This window comes from Carlito syrichta, unplaced genomic scaffold (genome assembly GCF_000164805.1).
Source record: "Carlito syrichta isolate Samal-C Ts95f unplaced genomic scaffold, Tarsius_syrichta-2.0.1 Scaffold307112, whole genome shotgun sequence".
Taxonomy (NCBI): Eukaryota; Metazoa; Chordata; class Mammalia; order Primates; family Tarsiidae; genus Carlito; species Carlito syrichta.
In genome coordinates this window covers 290,233-313,244 of record NW_007251208.1, presented here as the reverse complement: position 1 = coordinate 313,244, position 23,012 = coordinate 290,233, and the positions used below count along the sequence as shown (strand labels likewise).

General features: G+C 35.6%; 1 protein-coding gene across 14 annotated transcripts in view; it reads right to left on the bottom strand.

The window, feature by feature from the left end:
- The window catches only part of CADPS2 (calcium dependent secretion activator 2), a 589,108-nt gene that overhangs the window by 343,159 nt on the left and 222,937 nt on the right, over positions 1-23,012 (bottom strand). For all 14 annotated transcript variants that reach the window (XM_021715434.1, XM_008063869.1, XM_021715437.1 and 11 more), the window contains exons 4-6: positions 21,674-21,754; positions 15,657-15,893; positions 8,206-8,324 (exon numbers count right to left, since the gene is read on the bottom strand). In XM_021715434.1, the coding sequence (XP_021571109.1) occupies positions 8,206-8,324; positions 15,657-15,893; positions 21,674-21,754 (437 nt within the window). The remainder of the gene's footprint in view (positions 1-8,205; positions 8,325-15,656; positions 15,894-21,673; positions 21,755-23,012) is intronic.

Genomic DNA, 23,012 nt, shown 5'->3' with positions numbered 1-23,012 from the left:
CCTCAGCAAAACAAACAAACAAAAAAAAAAAAACAAAGAAGGAGGTATAACATTACCAGACTTCAAACTTTACTGTAAAGCTATAATAATCAAAACAGCTTGGTATTTGTACAGGAATAGGCATATAGATCAATGGAATAGAAATGAGATTCCAGAAGCAAAACTTCAATTTCTCAACCAACTCATCTTCGACAAAGCCTCTACCACCTACCACAGGGAAGAGGAGAACCTAGTCAGTAAATGGTGCTGGAAAAACTGGCTGACCACATGCAGAAGACTCAAACAAGACCTCTATCTATCCCCCATACAAAAATTTACTCTAAATGGATTAGAGACCTAAATGTAAAACCTCAAACCATAAGAACCTTAGAAAATGCAGGAGACACCCTTAGGAAGTTGGAACTGGCATCCAATTCCTGAACAAAAAAGCGCACGGGCCATCAGAGATAAGATAGATAAGTGGGACCTCGTTAAACTGAAAAGCTTCTGCAAAGTCAAAGAAACCATCAAGAGAGCAGGGAGACAGCCCACAGACTGGGAAAAAGTATTTGCCAACTCCATGTCTGACAAAGGCCTAACTTCTTGGCTCCATGAGGAACTCAAATGTGCTGAAAAGAAAAACAAACAACCCCATTACAAAGTGGGCAAAACATATGAATAGACACTTCTCAAAAGAAGACATACGAGCGCCCAACAGACATATGAAGAAATGTTCAACTTCAGTAATCATCAAGGAGATGCAAATTAAAACTACACTGAGATACTACCTAACTCCAGTCAGAATGGCCATTATCAATAACTCAAAAAATAACAGTTGCTGGAGAGGGTGTGGTGAAAAGGGAACACTGCTACACTGTTGGTGGGAGTGTAAACTAGTGCAACCTCTGTGGAAAGCAGTGTGGTGATTCCTAAAAGCTCTAAATATCAACCTCCCATATGACCCCACAATCCCCCTACTGGGAATATACCCTGAAGAACTCAAATCACTCTATAAAAAAGATACCTGTACATGTATGTTTATTGCGGCATTATTCACAAGAGCAAGAATCTGGAAACAGCCATGCTGTCCATCAAAAGAGGACTGGATTAAAAAAATGTGGTGCATATTCACGATGGAATACTACACAGCCATAAAGAGGAACAAAATCATGAACTTCATAGCAACCTGGATGGAACTAGAGTTTATAATACTGAGTGATCTCTCACAGAAACAGAGATCTGAGTATCACATGTTCTCACTCATACATGGACCTTGAGAACATCTATCGTAATACTGTAAGAAAAGAATTGACAGTGGTGGGAAACTATGGGGGACAGGGAGGGGAAGGGAGGTGGGATTAACGGTAGTCAATATCTGTCTGGGGATAGGGGGACACCCCTTTCAACAAAGGTGCCTGAACATTGCATATTTGTATAACTAACCCTTAACTGTACCCCACAATTTTAAAACAAAAAATGTTTTTTTAAAAAAAGAAACATCTCAAACCAAATGTCTAAATTTTTACTTAAAACACTGTACAAAGGAAAGCAAACTAAACCTAAAGAAAAAGAAGGAAGTAAATAATGCAGAATCAAAATTAATAAAATAGAAAATCAAAAATAAGGAAGAGTCAAGAAACTAATAGTTTTTTTTTCTTTTATATTAAAAAAAATGGACAAACTTTTAGTTAGATGGGCTACGAAAAAAGAAAAGATATTCAAATTACTAGAATTGAGGCAGGGTAGCCAGCATAGGTTAGACATAGATAGATAAATTTCCCATAGGTAGAATTTAGGAGGCAATCAGACATTTTTAAAATTACATTTTACTGCAGGCCAAGCGGCAGACTACCCCACCTCCTTGGCAAATCCCCCCAAATTCTATTAGATGTAAGACTAGGACAGCCCAGCCTTTCAATTCGTGATTTAGCATAATAATCACTAGGAATGTTTCGGAGACACAAGTAAACTGAACACAGGTATTTGATATTGCATTGCTCAGGGTCCAAGTCAGTTCCTGAAGTAGGATTAGGTTAAGTCCCTTTAAAATTGTTTATGGTAGGCCTTTTTCCTACTTCTATGAAGAAAATAGAGCCACAGGCACAGAACATCATGTACTCATAAGAAAATACATTGTCCATTTGGGACACAATTTAACCACAGTTCATAAGTTTACTTCCCTAGAAACTTCCAGAACTACAAAGAGCCTAGCCATCCCCTTCCACCCAGGGGAGCAAATGCTGTTAAAGAACTGGAGAAAGGGAGAGTCCAGTCAACAGCTACAAGACAAGTAGAAGGAACCCTGCGGTGTCCTACTCATCACACCTACTGCATTAAAGTTTGCTCGCAAGGTGTGCTTCCCCTATCTCCTATGCACTCCCAGTATAGCTTCAAAGGATCCTTAGCTTCCCTGCAGACTATCCCAATATACTGAGAGATATATTCCTGAGCTAATTTCTGAGAGTCCTCTTATCTCCTATGCACTCTCAGTGACTAGCTTCAGGGATTCTAGTCTTCCCTGCAGACTATGCCCAATAAACCAAAAGACGTAAATTATCATTTTCTCTTTTTTATTAGTAGTCATAAGTTTGAATAATGTAGTACCAATGTAATCATAAGTTTTGTGATTTGTAGAATCTTTGTATCAATGTAATCGTAGGTTTTGTGATTTGTACAATTTTTGCGTGATGCATGATGTCTTAGGCCTTATAAGCTCCCTTTACTCTATGGTAAGCTTGATTAACACTTCTGCAGGCCTTACTGATAAAAGCTGTGAGATACCTCCGGTACCTGGCACCAGGAAGTCTGGACTGTAAAATGTCACTTCAGATAAATGCGACTGAAACTTAAGTTCTATACAACGCTCTGCTGGTCGCATGGCTAATGTATACGTACAAAAACTCTGGGCTTACAAAAGTGAACTGTAAAACCTGAAGGGTGAGCAGAACCATTTTAGAAAGACCTCAAGTCAGGCTCTGCTCCCTGGATTCAAACTGAGAAATAAACTTATTTCTACCAGTTCCCTGCCGCTTTGATTTATTGTTATCAAGGGAGAGCATCTAAGCATTACTAGGACCATACCAGAATAAGAAATGAAGCAGAAGACATATTTACCAACCATGTAGAAACAAAAAAAGTTATAAATACTATAAACAATTATGTGATAATGCATGAGATAACTCAGAGGAATGGAAAAATTCCCAGAAAAGCACAAAATACTAAAACTGACTCAAGAGAAAAGACATTGTGACTAGATCTATAATAACTGAAGAGATCAAATTAGTACTCAAATAATTACTCCCAAAGAAAAAGCTTAGCCCAAATGGCTTATTTGGTGAATTTTACCATACATTAAAAAAATAAAAATAATAAAAACTCTTCATAATCTTCAAAAAAAATAGGAGAGGAGGGGAATATTTCCAAATTCATGCTAAAAGGCCAATGCTGCCTTGATACCAAAATCAAAGACATCACAGAAGAATATTATAACAACAACATCTATTATAAATATAGAGGTAAAAACTACCCCCCCCCCCTTTGTTTTAAGTTGGAGTCTCACTCTGTCGCTCAGGTTGGAGTGCAGTGGTACACTCATGGTCACCACAGACTTGACCTGCTGGGTTCAGGAAATCCTTTTGCCTCAGCCTTCCAAGTAGCCAGAACTATAGGTGCATGCCACCATGTACTGCTAATTTTTAAAAAAATTTATTGTGGAGAGAAGGTCTTGTGAAGTTGCTCATACTGATCTCAAGCCCCTGGGCTCAGGAAGTCCACCCAATTCCACTTCCCAAAGTGCTGGGATTTTAGGCGTGAGCCAGTATGCTGGGCTTAAAAATCCTCAACTAAGTACTAGAAAGCTAAATCCATTAACAAAAGAAAAGGATCCTACATTATGATTAAGTAGGAATTGTGCAAGAAATGTAAGGCTTTTTTAACACCTGAAAAATTAAATAATATAATACAACATATCAATAGAATAAAAAACAAAAACCACAGTCATTTCAATAGATACAGAAAAAGCATTTGACAAAATCCAACACCCTTTCATAAAAATAAAAATAAAAAACTCAGTAAACTAGGAATAGAAAGGAACTTCCTCAAACTAATAAAAGTTTCTATTAAAAACCCACAGCTAAAATCACATTTAATTGTAAAAGATTATATGCTTTCTCCTCAAGAACAGGAACACCACAAAAATGTCAGGTTTTTTCTTCACCACTTCTATTCTGCATTGCACTCTGCATTGCACTCTGCATTGCACTGAAGGAAAATTAATCACACAAAAACCACAAAAAACAGGCATCAATATTGGACAGGAAGAAGTTAAACTGTCACTATTTTCAGATGACATACTCTTGTATATAGAAAAGCATACAAAATCCACCAAAAATGTTAGAATTAATAAACAAACTGGGCTCGGTGGCTCAGCCTGTAATCCCAGCGCTTTGGGAGGCTGAGGTGAGTGGATTGCCTGAGCCCACGGATTCAAGACTCGCCTAACCAACTTGGCAAGACCTCATCTCTACAATAAATCAAAAATTAGCCAGGCGTGGTAGCGCGCGCCTGTAGTTCCAGCTACTTGGAAGGCTGAGGCAGAAGGATCGCTGGAGCCTAGTAGGTTGAGGCTGTAGTGGCCGAGGGCGGCCACTGCACTCCAGTCTGGGTGACAGAGTGAGACTCCAACTCAAAAATAAATAAATAAATAAAATAAAATAAAAACAAACAAGCTTAGCAATATACAAAATTAATTATAATTTTATATAACATTTAATAGTTGCTCCTAAATAAGATGCAAAAAATTCAATTTACAATAGCATCACAAAGGATAACATGCTAGAAATATATCTGGCAAAAGAAGTACAAAACTTATACTTTGAGAACTAAAAGATATTGTCAAGAGAAATTAAGATCTAAATACATGGAATGACATCCAGTGTTCATGGATCAGGAGACTAAATATTGTTAAGATGGCATTATTTCTCCAAATTCACCTAAAGACTCACTATAATCTGTATAAGAATCTGAGCTGGCAATCTTTGCAGAAATTGATAAAATCATCCTAAGCTTCATATGGAAATTCAGAATAACCAAATACAATCCTGAAAAACCTCATAGCTAGAGAACTTGTACTCCTGATTTCAAAGCTTACTACAAAGCACTGATAATCAAGACAGTGTGGTACTTGGCATAAAGATAGACATATAGATTGATGGAATAGAATTGAGAGTTCAGAAATAAATTCACCTATCTATGGTCGATTGATTTTTGAAAAGGGTGCAAGCACACTTAATGAGGGAAAATTAGTTTATTTAACAAATGATGCTGTGACAACTTGGTAGTCACATGCAAAAGAAGAAAGTTGGACCTTTACATTCACCATATGCATCTTAAAATGGATTAGTGACCTTTATGAAAGAGATTAAACTATGAAAATCTTAGGAGAAAACATAAGGATAAATCTCTATGACCTTAGACTTGGCAATAGATTCTTAGACACAACATCAAAAGCACAAGCAACAAAGAAAAAAGTAAACTGAATTTCATCAAAATTTTGTGCTTCAAAAGACAAATCAAGAAAGTGAAAAAACCCACAGACTGGGAGAAAATATTTGCAAATCATATATATGATAAGGGGCTAGTAACTACATGAATTCTTACAACTTGACAACCACAAGACAGAGAACTCAATTTTTTAAAAAATGGGCAAAGGACTTGAGTAGACATTTATCTGAAGAAGATATATAAATGGTTAACAAAGCATATGAAAGATACTCAACATCGTTAGTCATGAGGACAGTGCAAATCCAAACCACAATGAGATACCACTGCACATCTACTAGGTAGGCTATAAAACATACATACACACACATACACAGTGAAAAATAGCAAGTGTTGGTGAAAACATGGGGAAACCCTAATACAGTGCTGGTGAAAATGTTAATGGTGCAGCCATAGTGCAAAGCAGTTTGGAAGGTCCTTGAGAAGCCACACATAGAATTACCATATGTTTCAGCAGTTTCACTCCCAGGTATATACCCCAAATAATTAAAAATGAAACTCTAACAAACACTTGTACACCCATGTCTACTGTAGCATATGCTACAATAGCAAAAGGGTGTAAACAATCAAGCTCCAATAACAAAGATAAAAGGATAATGTGTGTGTGTATACATATATATTATATAGAGATACTGCATATGTATATACTACATATATATACCACATATATGTGCAGTATGATTATATACAGTGAAATATTATTCACCTATAAAATAAAGTCCTCATACATACCACAAGATAAAAGAATCTTGAAAACATTATGTTAAGTGAAAGAAGGTAGTCATAAAAGAGCAAATATTATAGTTATATACTGTATAAGGCCCTTTCAGTCAACGAGAGACTACATATACTACAGTGGTCCCATAAGTTTATAGTGGAAAACACGTGTATAGAAAACCTGATATATGGAGTTTGATATTGACATTGTAAGTTCAGTAGGGGAAATTACTGATATTCAGTAATGGTGCTGGGACCTTTGGTTTGCCATCTAGGTTTATATAAGTATACTCTATGATGTTTGATAAAATCACCTAACAACACATCTCTCAGAATGTATCCACATTGTTAAGCAATACATGACTGTATACAATTATATGAAATGTCCAGAAGATGTAAGTCTATAGAGATGAAAGGTAAGTAGTGGATGCTTAGGGCTAGAGTATTTGGGGGGTGAAGAATATGTTCTAAAATTGATAGTAGTGGTGGTTGTACAATTCTGTGAATATACTAAAATATTACCCTCAAATATTTACTGTGACTAAGTCACAAAAGCAAGTTCAATCAACTGAATTAAATTTCTATTGAAGACCTACTCCGTACTAGAATATAAACTAAATAGGATAAGAATTTTGCTCTTTTCTTGGAAAAAAACACAGTACAAAAGAAATAAAAGATGAGAAATACATCGGTTCAAAAAATCACTTTTTAGTGATGAGACAGAAAAATGCCTGCTTTCCATTGGGTTCTCTAAGGGAAGGATTAATCTCAGGAAATGATATTTAAGTTGAGATTCTCAATGCCAAGGAACCAGCTATACAGATATAAAAGGAAAGATGACTGCAGGCAGAGATGGAAGCAAGTACCATGATGAAAACAGGCTGCTATGTGTTTGAGGGATGGCGTGAGGTCTAGGGTGGACAGAGGGTGGTAGAGATTGGGCAACAGAAGGAGACAATGAGGTCCCAGAGGTACTGAGAAATTGGTCAGGGGCACACCTGCAGGGGTTTGTAAGGCAGAGTGAGAGTTTTCAACTTGCTTCTCCTCTACTCCATAATACTCTGTACGCATCTCTTCTATGACACCCACTACTCTGTGTCTCCCATCCGGCATGCTCCAAAGAAAATGAAAGCTTCTTGTGTATCTTTTATCACCGGAGTCTAGCCAGGATCTCAACAGCAGTTTCTTGAATCAAAGGCCACATACCGAATTTGTGATAAGGCAAAATCCTATATCCTAGAAGACATTTAGAATAAAGATAAAATAGATGAAAAAACTTTTTTCTAAAGGCAGTGTGTGAAAACAAGACCAGGCAAGTTTCATCTGGATTCCTCAGGCCAGCCTGGTTATTTCTACCTGAGAACTATGTGCTTCCCAAGTTTGAGAACATCTGTCTAATTTAATTAAACTCATTCCCAGAATTTGAAACATCAAACTGCCAGCAAAGAACAGCTTTATCATCTCTGATTATTGTGCAGTTGTCAAGAACTGGCTTTCTAACTCAAGCCTACTCACTAAGTACTCCAAGTCATTGTGCAGAATTGTGGTATCTACATCACCCCAGAACTATAACAGAAATAAATGAAAAGGTTATTAGAGTATAATCCTAATAACTAAAATAGCATTATGCACTACTTTTAAAATAACACATGATGACACAACATGCTTTCCTTATAAATGACTTACAAATGTTTTATTGTCTAATGATTAGACTCATATTTGCATGTTGAATCTTCTGTTTGTACTACACAGGGATTCTGCCACGGTCTAATTATAACCTCATTATTCAGAAAGGTGCATGCTGATTCAAACACAGTTAAGACAAAGCTAGTCAAACAGCAGTTTCTGAATGTAATACCATATAATTTTGCAAATAAATAAAGCATGCTTCTTTGGGAAGATTAAAAAAAAAAAAAACAGAAAGACATTTTTTTTTTCCAATTGGCTTACTGCGGCCTTGAGGCTTCGGCCTGGTCTGTCTGCAGTTTTTCTCCTTCCACTTCCATTGTACAGTAAACAATTCGATTGGGAGCGACTGACTTCAAACCTTGCACTTCCATTATGACAATCTGAAGATAAAATGATTTTAAAATAACATGTCACATTGTCACCTTGATAGCATCTAGCAATATACAGAAATAGCAGCATGGCAATGAGAAGACTAATTGATAAAATTGGGGGAAAAAAACCCAGATTTGTTAGCTGTTAACATCACTGGTATTTCAACTTCTTTATAATTCACCTCTATTCATAGATAGAATAGTAAGTGACATTTCAAGGGAGTCTAGTATCTAGTCTCCTGCCAGCTATTAAATAAAAGTAAGATTAAAGGCCATGAATATAAGCCCTAGTGAATTAAATGAAATCTAAGCTCAGATCCTTAACAAATTAAGGCAAGCCTGTACGAAGTAAAGAAGAATCGTAAATGAAAATTCAGTGCAGTTAAGAGCAGTGCATAGCAAGTTCCCTCAAAGTAACACGGTATTTATTGCTGGTAGACACCATCACCATCATACCAATTTGCTGATATCGACAGGTGATACCAAAAATTTGCCATTTACCTATTTCAGATGACTATTACTATTTATAGAATAACTTCCTTTATGATCAGTACAGGTCTTATTATTAAAACAATACAGGAACTATAATCTGTCACTGAACATCTTAATACTGACTTGATTAAAAATATCTAAATTTTTTATCCAGAAAGCTTTGTACCAATTTAATACAATATACTAGAAAAGGATGAAAAAATCTGATATTGCCTTATGTATCTGTAATTTCTGGGAGAAAGGGAAACATATATTTTTTCAAGTGTACTTTTTATGGTTGTTGATGAAGCCACCAATCTTAAAATACTGTAACCTAATGTTCTCATTGGATGTATATGCAAAATATGAATGTTATTTACCATAGTCTTTAAAAATCAAAACTTGTAACATGAACTTTTCTAAATTCTCAAAATTTAGTTTATAAAGCAGACTAAAATGTATTTTTATACATGTACATTAGTTTCTTCATTGATTTCATATTGTATTTCTATAAACAAGAATAATAGCACTCATGCTATATAGCTACCAAAATATCTACCACAAACATCCTCTATATCATTTACTGATCATTTAATATCTTATTAGAGTCATTACACTTTTCATAAAGTTGTGATATGAATCTTGATCCAAAAGGCCCCAAAGAAACAAACTATCTTAAAATAACCGAACTTCCTTGCATCTCTGTCACAAGAGAAGGGTTATGTTTGTAAATACAAATATGTATTTCGTTTTGTTGTTTTTCATTAAAAATATGGGAAACTTATCACTCAGTTATGTAGTGATAAAATAAAAGGTCAAAATAATAATAAATTTCCTTCCTCAACTAGGGCTCTCATTTTTTTTATTATTTTGTCATATTGAAATGCATACCTACATATATGAATAAAAATAAAGACAACTTAAAAAAGACTAAGAAATTAATGAAGAATGGACAGATAAAGTTACATCTTTCACAGATGTTCTAATACTCAAGGAAATTGGGGTGAATTACCAAATCTTGATTAAGGAAAATAAGCAAAAAACTTTTATGCATTTTTAATGACTCAAGTTTGTTGTTAGTAATGTTGAAATTAGTTAGCCATTGCAGGCCATTGCAGTCATTGCTAGGCCATTGTCAGGCTATTGACGTCATTGCCTTACTAAGCTATGGGTAGCCATGTGCTCTTTGACCAGACCATGTTTCCTGGATTTGGACCTCTCCCCTATCCTGGGGAGGTGAATCTCCTCTTTCTCTTTCTAATTTGCTTTCTAAATAAACTATATTTTCTAATCTAAAAAAAAAAAGAAATTGGTTAGATCCTTATACAAATAAAACTAATCAGAAACTGAGATAAAACATAACCACATCAATTAAAAGACAACTACATTTGGTCTTACCATGATGACTTTAATAACTTAATTCAATAATAAAAATTTTGATGGTCACTTAAAATGTATGAAATAACCCAACTGGGTATCACCAGATAAGTCGAAATCTTAACAGCACTGAATCAGATTTCAGAATATTATTGTTTACATTGCATCTCTTTCTATAGTGTGTTTAAAGTGCAAGAGAGAAGAAAGAAAGCATCTGATTGACATGATTTCTGTCATGTCTACTACAACCTGTTGTAAACAGGACCTCCTAAAACATACAACTTGTGAAACAGTATTTTGCTTTTCAAACAATATTCCCAACTGTGCTGAGAATGTTTTATGCTAGGGAATTGTCATTTTCGAAACATATAACTTCCATGATGAATCTATACATATAAATAAAACAACACAATTCTACAGATCTGACTTCCAAAATGAAAGTAAAGCATAACTAGTCTTAGTCATTAGTGATAAAGACAGTCACAATTCCATAGATCAGCAATTAAACTAAGTTTAAGTAAGTGTTTCAATTTCCAGTAAAACTTGATAATGAACCCACAGAAACTAAAATTGACTATGTTTCATCTTCTCTTCCCAAATCTCTCTCTAGCTGATGTCACAAGGATAAAACAGACAAAATTGTCCTTAGAAGTAAAAAGAGGCATGTACAAAATATGAAACTAGATAACATGCTTGTAAGTAATACAATGGACCACTTAAGTATGTGCAGCCAGGAAGTCGAGTGAGATCAGTAACTATAATTATCACCAGACACAGAGAAAGTCATGAGATCTGCTAAGCTAATATCAATGATGAAAACTCAGTGTGAAAAATCAGCTATAGTCATGTCACTGAAACCATTCCCCATACAGCATACAGACATGAACATTCATTTCTCTAGTTTTAATTGAATATTTAATTTTAACATATCATTGAATGACTTAGTGTTTTGTGGGTTAGTTTATTCCTTGCTTTAATATTCCTTCTGAAGTCCTCATGAATGGAGAGACTTAAAAGTAATCTTGTATAGCTAACTGCTACTTTTTGGTACCATCAAAAAAAAATCCTTAATTCAATAAATATTTATTGAGTCAACTGTATGCCAGATACTGTTAAGGCACTTTGGATACCTAGGCAAACAAAAAAGAAAGAAAAAAAGTTACCTTCCTGCAGCATATATTCTAGGATAGAGTCAAATAATTAATAATAGACACAATAAATAACAGTATCATATATTAGGTGATAACTGTTATGGCAAAAACTAAGCTTGGTAAGGGAATACGGCATGGTGGAAGAAGGGAGAGGTGGGAGTAATTTTAAAGAGAAGGTGAAATTTGAGCAGAGTTTTTAAAATCTGCACCTTATTACTTAGACTCAGGATACAGTTCTTAGAAAAGACTCCTCCACTGGACCAATTCTAAGCCTCACTAATGAAATGTGAGAGTTTTAAATTGGATTAACTGCTTGCCCTTCAGAGTTTTCTTAGGCTGAAATCTGGGGTCTGAGGAGCAAGGCTTGCTTAATGGGCTAGAGATAATTATTCGGCTTAGCTTGGCTGATATCATAGGCCCTGTGGGATACAGGAGTATCTGGTCTATTCTCACAGGTGCGCTACAAAAATATACACTGCACCGTTGTCACATCACATGATTTCATTTTGTTGGTGGACACATAACTCCTACTTAAAAGACTGTGGGTACCCAAGAACAGATTTGTATTATGCTATGGTAGGAAAATATGTGCCTCAGATAGACATAGCAACAGAGGATGTCAAAACAATTTTATAAATATGAAAACTTCTGAAACCATGAAAAATGAAGTTTTAGCTCATCTTCTCTTCCTAACAACATTATATTGCCAACTGAACAGCCCTCTTTAACATATTGGCAATAAAGCACAGAATAACAATTCATAGTTTCATTTAAACATTGACTCATCAGCCTAATTTTGTTTTCAAAAGACAAAATAAAATTCATAAGAAGTTAATTATTTACAATTGTTGAAGATTTTTGAATAACAGAGAAAAGGGAAAATGTTCTGAACTGTTTTAAGTTCTCAGTGTTTAAATATAAAGATAATGGTAGTTTGAGATTTTACATTTAGGTCTTTGATCCATTTAGAGTTGATTTTTGTGTGGTGATAGAATCTTAGAAAATGCAGGAGACAACCTTACAGAAATCGGAGTAGGCAACCAATTCTTGATAAAAATCCCAGCTGTCCATGCCATAAGAAATAAGATAGACAAGTGGGACCTCATTAAACTGACAAGCTTTGCAAAGCAAAAGAAACCATCAAGAGAGTGGAGAGACAGCACACAGAATGGGAAAAATATTTGCCAACTGTATGTCTCACAAAGGCTTAACATTCAGGATCTACAAGGAACTCAAACATGCCAAAAAGAAAAAGACAAACAGCCCCATTAAAAAATGGGCAAAAGACATGAATAGACATTTCTCAAGATATGTGGGCAGCCAACAGACACATGAAAAAGTGCTCAGCCTCACTAATCATCAGAGAAATGCAAATCAAAACCACACTGAGATACCACCTAACCCCAATAAGAATGGCCATCTTTAATAAAATAAACAACAACAAATACTGGCGAGGATGGGGAGAAAAGGGAATGCTTCTACACTGTTGGTGGGAATGCAAACTAACTGGGAATATACCCAGAAGAACTCAAATCACACTAGGAAAAGGATACCTACACATGCATGTTTATTACAACATTATTCACAATAGCAAAAACATGGAACCAACCATGCTGCCCATCGAAAGAGCTGGATTTAAAAAATGTGGTACATATTCACAATGGAATATTATGTAGCCATAAAGAAGGACAAACATATGGACTTTGCAGCAACTTGGATAAGTTTAGAATCTATAATACTGTGTGATCTACCACAGAAACAAAGAAGTGAGTACCACATGTTCTCTCACTCATAAGCAAATGCTGAACATTTACCATAATACTATAGGAAAGGGATTGGCAGTAGCGGGATACTGTGGAGGTGGAGGGGGGAGACAATAACATCAATAAGGGACCTGATCTCAAACCAGGCAAAGTAGGAACCAAAGGGAGGCCCAAACTTTACCTGTATTATGTCCACTTGTATACTTAATCCTGAATTGTACTCCACGTCTTTAAAATAAAATTTTAAAAAGGCCAAAAAAAAAGATAATGGTAAATTTGTACATCATAAAAATTATTTGCTCTACAAATCATTTTTCCCCAAATAAATTTAAATGTCAAATTCTTGTTAGAAAACATTATATTGTAGTTAAATGATGAATTTTGTTTTAGACAAAGCCTTTTTAAAAAAAGGAAAAAGAGATGGCACATTATATTTAAGTCAGTAGGAAATTTAAGGCAGGAATGATAAGGAAATGTCACATGCAACATATTATGTCGTTTTAAATTAAACATCATTATATTATGAGGTTGAAGAGATTAAGAAGAAACCCTTTAGCATCGCCATTTGGCAAAGACATTAAGTACACCCAAAAATGAAACTTGAGTCAAAAGAAAGTCACATATTTCTATCCTGAAACTAAGTTTAAACTATTAACCTACAAACAAATAATTAACCTAGAAGTTAAGAAAGTGAGAGGCAGTTGTCTTATCCTCAAGCTTGAATTTATCTCAGAGCTGCAAAATGAAGGAGAAAAACAAAAATAGACCTTTTCTTTTTCTTCCACAAACAAAGCAAGTCAAGCATCAACAAAGAAATGTAAAATTATTCCTCCTCAGATGGTATATGCTTTTCTTCCTCAGCAAATGCAAATAGTAGCATTGGGAAACAGAGACACAATATAACAATATAAGAAAAGAACTGTAAACTTCAATATAATTTTTGAGAGTTCTGTACATTTAAGCCTCACTTTGGTAGGATTTACTTATAGAACTAAACTATTTGGGTGATATGGAGCTGAAGGCTAAGTTGAAGTGTGACCTGACACTCCTGATTATTATGTTATTACCTTTTATTTTGTGCTTCACGGATGTTCTTTCTTCTAGAAACTAAAAAGCTTTGTGGTATGTGTGTGTGTGTGTGTGTGTGTGTGTGTGTGTGTGTGTGTGTGTGTGTGTGTGTGTTGTGTGTGTGTGTGTGTGTGTGTATTGTGGTATATAAACCCATAGACATATAGCTAGATTAGCCCACATAGCTAGACAGACCGAAAAAATGTAACCATGGAAACATCAACAAGTAGTTGTACTAAAAGGACTATCCATCTTTGGTTTCCAGTGATTTATATAAAAGAGATGCCACTCTGAAGTTCTGGGGAACACAATTTTAAATGCATGATATTTGTTCTTGTTTTTCCTAATAATGTATTGTGCCTACATTGGAACTTGGGGTTCTGCAAAGGAAGAATTCTCTATTTTGCCTCGTATACAGTATTGCATATTACAACTGGTTTATTTTTTTGTTGTTGTTTTTTTTTTGTTGTTGTTTTTTTTTGTGAGTTGGAGTCTCACTCTGTCGCCCAGACTGGAGTGCAGTGGCCGCTCCCGGCCACCGCAGCCTCGACCTGCTGGGCTCCGGTGATCCTTCCGCCTCAGCCTTCCAAGTAGCCGGAATTACAGGCATGCGCTACCACACCCGGCTGATTTTTTGATTTATTGTAGAGATGAGGTCTCGCTGCCCAGGCGGGTCTCGAACCCGCAGGCTCAGGCAATCCACTCACCTCAGCCTCCCAAAGGCGCGGGCTTACAGGCTGAGCCACCGGAGCCCGGCTTCAACTGGTTTATTTTTCATTTTTTATTTATTTTTATTTTTTTTTAGTTGGAGTCTCACTCTGTCGCCCAGACTGGAGTGCAGGGGCTGCTCCCGGCCACCGCAGCCTCGACCTGCTGGCCTCCGGCGATCCTTCCGCCTCAGCCTTCCAAGTAGCCGGAATTACAGGCATGAACTACCACGCCCGGCTGATTTTTTGTAGAGCTGAGGTCTCGCTGCCCAGGCGGGTCTCGAACCTGCGGGCTCAGGCAATCCACTCACCTCAGCCTCCCAAAGGCGTGGGATTACAACTGTAGCCGAGCCTGGCTACAACTGGTTTATTTAATATGATTCTAGAAAGGTTATTTGGCAGGAAAAGTACATTAAAAAAAAAAGAAAGAAAAGAAAAACAAACAAAAAACAAGTTCAACTAAATGCCTGAAAGGAGTTCCCAAATTACAGAGAAATCAATTATATGTTGAAATCCAAGTGTGCTTTAATGCTTAATTTATCAATGAACTCGTACTAGCCTTGCTGGCATAAAGAAGAGGTTTCTCAGAACTTTTACTATTTCATTATTTAATCTTACTGTTTAAGGAAAAATTGAATTAATTTGCATACACAACCTGAGTGTCCAGCAAATGAAGAAGAATTTATCACCTCTGAAATATATTACGTCGTTTTAAATTCTAAAAAATTACCACAAAGGTCAGCAGAAGTCATTCTGCAGCTTCATTTATGCTGTCAGAGGCAAGCATGGAATAAAGCCACTTACCTCTAAGGTGAATGACAGCACCACGTCGGACTTTGACAACTGAATCTCATTCTCATCTCCTATGTCCAAAAATGCAGAATTCTGCGACCGTTTTAATTTTTGTAATTTAAATTCTGGGCCACCTTTTGAAACTGGAAGGCTTTCCAAATTGGCCATTAGCAGATTCACCGAAGACCGCAGCTCTTCTATATACATAGTCTCCATTTCTTTTGTTATAAATTTTGGGAATTTTCTTTCCTTGAAAATAATTTTTAAAATAACATTGTTACACAAGTTTATTTCAATTTTATCATAAAAGGTTGTATGATGCATACACTTCACTGTCTCATAAATCATGATACTCTCAATATAATATATCTATCCTACTCAGTCTCTAGGCTTTAACATTCAGAAATTTGGCAATTTTGATCATATCTAAAGGTACCTGATATATCTTACTGAGGATTATCGTGGTACAAAATGAGAAACATTATATATTTTCACATTAACTTTACCTTTGATAAAATTTGCTTAAGGAAAAAAACTCTGAAAACATGCATGTACGATGTTTTAGTGTATAGATGAACCTTAATTAGCTACTGTTAGCTAATTAATTGAAATGCTTCCAGTAACTGGTATATAAAAAACATTCAGTTTTTAACTGCTTTGCCAGTTAAGAAACAAGCATTTTAATAATATTTCATTCTAATCAAATATGTGCATTGTTGGGAGAGTATGCTTTTTAATAAATAAGCACTCAAACATAAAATGCCATATTATTGAAGAGTAATATGGTCATATTTCCAAAATTAGTAGTTTTTCACATCACACAAATGTTCCAAGATCAATTATGGCTATAAATTCAGGGTTTTTTTAAAAAAAATAAAGGTTTAGAAAAATTTAAGTTTAAAGCAAAATGAAAATTCATGATAAAAAAATTTTTTTAAGTGAAAAAATAACCACGTCAACTTGTAAGATTGATTCTATTTTCTTGCCGAATTGCATGAGCATTGCTATTCAATTCTTATATCTTTGCAGTCAGATTTCTGTTTCTCTGGCTCAATTAAAAGGACATTACAAATATTGATATTTAGATAGTGCCAAACTATTCTTAGAGAAGATTATACCAATTCATATTCTCCATACAGCAAATCAGAGCACTTCGCTTCCCATACTCAAGGCTCTTTCTTTAATCTTTGCCAATCTGGCACTCAGCTCTTCCCTCCTAAAGGCAGAGGTATATAGCTTTACGACATGAAGCCCAGTGTTATATGACTGCCACCACACAAAACAAGCTGCAGGATGAAAGCTTAAAGTAGCTATTTTTCCAATGAGTGCCTAATACTCCAGAAAATTACTGATTCCACTGTCACCTGTCATCATTCAAAACCTAACCAAAGAAATCTGCATCTCTAGTACAACTGGAATGCGTCCAGAGTGCTCTCGTCAACCTGCACTTAGTCTCTGACTCACTTGCACCAATTTGTTCAACGGATGGGAAGGAACATCTGGTACCACTTTACAAATCAGTCCCAGAGTCTCAAGCCACCTGTTTTTCTTTTCCCTCAATATATCCTTCACATATTTCTTTTAAAAATAATTTACATATAATCAATTTTAAAATTGCACATTATCTCAAAGATTAAATATCTACATAAAAAATGAACTTTCCCACAGAAGATTATGAAGCATCCTTTTAAGACTTCTCTATAGTTTGAAGTAAAATTCCAAAATAGTAAGTTTGCATCTCAGGAAGAACATGTAAGTACCCAGGTATAGAATACCTTGGTTTCATTTGGGGGGGAAAAGGTTGTTTTAGGGCAGTTTTTCAATTCAAGCAAAGAGGGAGGAAGAAAGCAAAATGAAACATAAGAAACATATATTTTTGGACTAACTTTCAAAGTTGTGAGAAAAAGCATCCAAAACCCAGAAATAAAGCAACAAAATGAGGGGGCAGTTCATTTCAATATCATATGGAGGTGATGATCACCCAGTGACCATCTGGGGAAAAGTAAGTACTTAGCTCACCTTCCTGTCTCTTACTGATTAGTTTTTCCAAACAATGAAGTTACAAGTTACCTTGTAGAATTTTGTCTGAAAAAGATGCAAATCATGTTTGCCAGGTAAGATTACCTAAGATAACAACAGTTTAAATCTGTGTTAGAATTTAACCACTTTATAATCTAATCCATGGGCTGTATCTTGTATCTTAACAATGCCCCAAAACACCTAGTTTCTCAAATGCTCTTTGGACTGGTTTTAACATTTAACAGGATAATTATTAATTATGCATTGAATAAAACATTTGTGTGTTCACTTTATATTTCTATAAAAGTCATGATTTTGCCTTTTTGACAATTATATTCTAACAAAGCAAAAGACATATATATATTTGAAAGTTCTTTTAGTTAAATTTTAGATTCAGGGGGTACACATGCGTATTTGTTACATGGACATATTGTGGAGTGGTGGGGAACTGGGTTTCAGGTAGTCCATTCCCCAATAGTGAACATTGTACTCACTAGGTAGTTTCTGAGTCCTAAACTCCCTTCCCCCTTCCCTTTATTGTGTAATATGCATATCACTTTCCATAGAGGTTGTACTAATTTACACTCCCACCAAGAGTGTATAAGCATTCCCTTTGTCTACATCCACGCCAGCATCTATTGTTTTGTTTTTTAATTTTTTAAAGAATGGCCATTCTGATTGATGCAAGGTGAAGTCTCATTGTGGTTTTAATTTGTATTTCCCTGTCTATGAGTGATCTTATATCTTCTTTTGAAAGATGTACACTCAAGTCACCTGTACACTTTTAAATAGGGTCATTTGCTTTTTTTATTGCTGATTTGTTTGAATTCTTTGTAGATTCTTGATGCTACTCCTTTGTCAGATGTATAGTTTGCAAATATCTTTCCCCATTCTGTAAGTTGTCTATTTGCTCTGCTAATTATTTATTTTGCCATGCAGAAGCATTTTAGTTTAATTAAGTCCCACTTATTTATTTTTGTTTTAGTGGGGGAAAGGACACCGTATTCAACAAATGGTGCTAAGAAAATTGGATAGCTACATTCAGAAATATGAAACTTGATTCCTATCTCTCCCCATATACAAAACCTAACTCAAGATGGATTAAAGAAAAACATCAGACCAGAAACCATAAAAATCCAAGAAGAAAATCTAGGAAAAATGCTTATGGACATCAGCCTAGGAAAAGAATGCATGGCTATTTGAAAGTTCTGATGCATCAATTTTTTTCTTTCAAGTTTTTCAACATATTATAGAAAATCTAGCATTAACACATGAAAAAGAATCTAGTTGTATTTGTTTTAACTATCAGCAATTCATTCACTATCACCTGTCAAGGAAGACACTGGCAGGCATCACCAAAATTGACTGTTTTATTAGTATTCTCAAATGTTTCAGAAAATAGACTATACTAGAATTTTTTTTCTCAAAAGCTTTGAGGTTTCTTGAGAGTAGTTCATCAACTCTGTTCAGCCTGCTTGTGTTGTCTGGAAAGCACAGGTCACTAGTAATGCCAACATATGGTTTACATGAAAACAATGTTTGCTTCATTTAAAAAAAAATTCTCGTTAATCAAATTTAATCATTATTTCTTTTTTTTTTGAGTTGGAGTCTCACTCTGTCACCCAGACTGGAGTGCAGTGGCTGCTCCCGGCCACTGCAGCCTCGACCCGTTGGGCTACGGCGATCCTTCCGCCTCAGCCTTCCAAGTAGCTGGAACTACATGCATGCGCTACCACGCCCGGCTAATTTTTTTTATTTATTGTAGAGATGAGGTCTTGCTTGCCCAAACAGGTCTTGAACCCGCGGGCTCAGGCAATCCACTCACCTCAGCCTTCCAAAGCACTGGGATTACAGTCTGAGCCACCGAACCCAGCCAATCATTATTTCTTAAGTGCTCTTAAACTTTCGCTAGACGACACCTAAGGTCCACGGATAGTTTCTTCAAGCTGATCTCTGCTCTGTTTCCCATAACTATATTAATTTTGTGTTCTAATCTCTGGATCATGGTATCTAATGAACCACTGCTTTTAAAGCTGGTTGCTATCACAGCAAAAATGCTGAAGTATTTACATTTTTTTGTTATAAATTAGAGCAAATTCAGTTATTCTTACCATATTGGTATCCTCTCTGCCTTTCGATTTAAATTTGTCCTTGAGTAGGAAAAAAAGGACAAATCATTCAGAAACTCCGCATAGCTCTCACTTTCTTGAGACAACATGCTAGCATGTGAAGATTCCGTCATTCAGAAGACACTCCTTATGAACGCTGAGCACTGGGCCCAGTGTCCCACCCCATGCTGTCAGGAGCATCTCTTCAGACCCTCTCTTAGCCTTCAGTCTAAGAAAAGCAAAAGCCCTTCCAGCCAGATTCAATACAGACTAGAATTTTGGGTACAACATTTTTCTTTTTTTTTTTTTTTTTTTGAGTTGGAGTCTCACTCTGTCACCCAGACTGGAGTGCAGTGGCATGCTCCCAGCCACCGCAGCCTCGACCTGCTGGGCTCTGGCGATCCTTCCACCTCAGCCTTCTGAGTAGCCGGAATTACAGGCATGCGCTACCACGCCGGCTGATTTTTTGAATTATTGTAGAGATGAGGTCTTGCCAAGTTGCCCAGGCAGGTCTTTAGAACTTCCAAGAGGCTCCAGATGCTTCATTTACATCCTATAAAGGTCACATTCAAATCTCTAAAATGATATAGCACCTCTCTAAACATCAAGGGGACAGCAAATTGTCCAATATGAAAGGCATATTGTCCTTTCAACCACTGTACTTTGTGGGAATATAATGCTTTAGCACCTAATTCACAGTAGTCTAAGTCTATATCTTCATTCATCCAGAGATGCTTCCTCAGATATCTCTGACTTGGTTCTCACAACTTACTGTCATTCTGATTACCCCATTTCTCTCAATTTTTTTCATTATAAGCCCCTAATTTCTCATTTTCTTTACTTCTTAATTTAATACACATTTAGATCAACATAGTACTAGCATTTTAAAAACTTATATGTATTTGAAAATAAATATGTTCTCTTCAATAGTACAAACATAATTTAAGTGATAAACTAGTATGGGATGTATCTTCCTCTCAGTGCTGGAAGAGTTCACTATTTGATTTGGGAGGTGGTTACACATGGTGTATACACACATTCATCAAATTGTAAACTAAAGATGTCTACACTTCACTGTACAATATTATACTACAGAAAGAGAGAGAAAGAAAGAGAGAAGAGAGAGACTATTCATCAAACATTCAGTATTTGTTTAGCAGAAAGAAAAAAAGGAGAAAACTGTATGCTTGGAACAATCAAAAACATTATAACCACAAATCCATTTAAAGGACTACATTTGTTTACCAGTTTTTATACCACTAAATTGATTAATCCACCAATTCACTAAAGAATTATTTAGACAATTAGCTTCCATCATCTCAAAAAATCTTAAGGACTAAAAACAAATTATAACTTTTGTCTGAAATCTATTTGTGCTCACAAATACACAATGATTATACAAACAAAATAACTACAATATTGTATCAAACACATTTATCTGCCAGACTCTTTGCTTAGATACTTCAAATTATATGTTCATGCATTTAATCATTTAAATACTAGTTGTCACAACTCTGTGGCAAGAATTGTGCTGAATAATCTAAAATATATTATCTGATTTTGCAGGGAGGAGATTTTCTCCCTCAATATATTTTACTTAATGCCACACTGAAATTCTCATAGATCTGGCAGTTTGAGAAATTCAGGAATTGCTTTAAGGAAAATCTATTAAAAGTTATCAGTGAATTTAAACAGTTCACATATTAAGGATGGAAATATAAAATGGATAATGCACTCCACCTAGATACCATGCATTCAGGTATTTGAGGTTAACAGGTACATACGTGTAAAGGAAACGATAAAATTTTGCTGTTTTTTTCCCCCTCCTACTCAAAGCACTCTTTCAACTTATAGAAATCTAGGTAAAGTAAGAAACATGGTATGTCAAAATTAATAATTTACCTTTGCCATTTTCTCTGCCAATTGCAGCCGACCATCAAGTTCCCTTCTGATCTGGGCTGCTTGTTCATCTGCATTATCCAGCTTAAAAATAAAGCAGAAATTACACATATGTGATTATTTAATGACAGTGATCTACAGATTAAACCAAAGATTAATAAGCTTTATCAGATACCTACTGAGAAGAGAATACAGAAGGCTATTTTATTAGATTGGTAGCCCAGTTAAAGTTCTTAGGTACTTTTTCATTGAGGTTTGTTCATTGAAAAAGTTGATAAATAAGTCTCTAGGGTTTTTTGTAGCTTGATTTACTAAGAAATCTAATTATAATAATTATTTGCTCAACTTGTCCACTACAACTTTAAATGAACAAGTCCTTGTTTTCTTGAGGCGACACTGTCATTAGGTTTAGTCAGTCTATCCTTCTGCTTTCTTGAAGGTCAGTCCTAAACAGTTCCAGATAGTTGAACCTCTTGTTTTGTTCTTTCAAATCCCCGTGACTCATTTCTGGATGATGACATGCTGCATAATGCTTCATTTCCTTCTGTGTACTTAAAAAATATTTCCTTCATTTTAATGTTTGTAAAAGTAATATTTGAATGAATGATATAACTTTGTATCATTTAAGTCTTCATATACTCCTTACTCTGATACCAACCAACTCATATTCCCAAGAAATCTGTCCTTCCTCTCTTTTCAGACAGGCACCACATTAGAATTCCATTTTCTGGTTCTAAATTTGACTAAAAGCAAAAAAGCATGCTCTCATCATTTTTTTAAAAATCTCCCATTTATATGGAGAGGTGTGTGTTTGTGTGTGTGCGCGCACACGCGTGTGTGTGTATGAAAGGCCTGGGGTAACCTATCTAAAAAATATGCTTCCAAATTGATTTTTTTTTTTTTGAGTTGGAGTCTCACTCTGTCACCCAGGTTAGAGGGCAATGGCACGCTCAGAGTCATCACAGTCTCAACCTGCTGGGCTCAGGTGATCCTTCTGCCTCAGCCTCCCAAGTAGCTGGAACAACAGGTATGTGCCACCACACCTGGCTAATGTTTTGATTTTATTGTAGAAGCAAGGTCTCACAAGTTGCCCAGGCTGATCTAGAATCCCTGGACTCAGACAATTCTCTCACCTCCACCTCCCAAAGTGTTGGGATTACAGGCATGAGCCACTGTGCCCAGTTTATTTTCAAACAACTTTTCAAAAGGCAAGATTTTCTAAATAATTAAATACTTGTTATAAAGGAATTTCTAGTCATGTCAAAAAACAAATAACGTTTTCTTTTAATTGATTAGTATGATTCAAAATCAAACAGGAACAAGTTTATTTTCACTGTGTCTG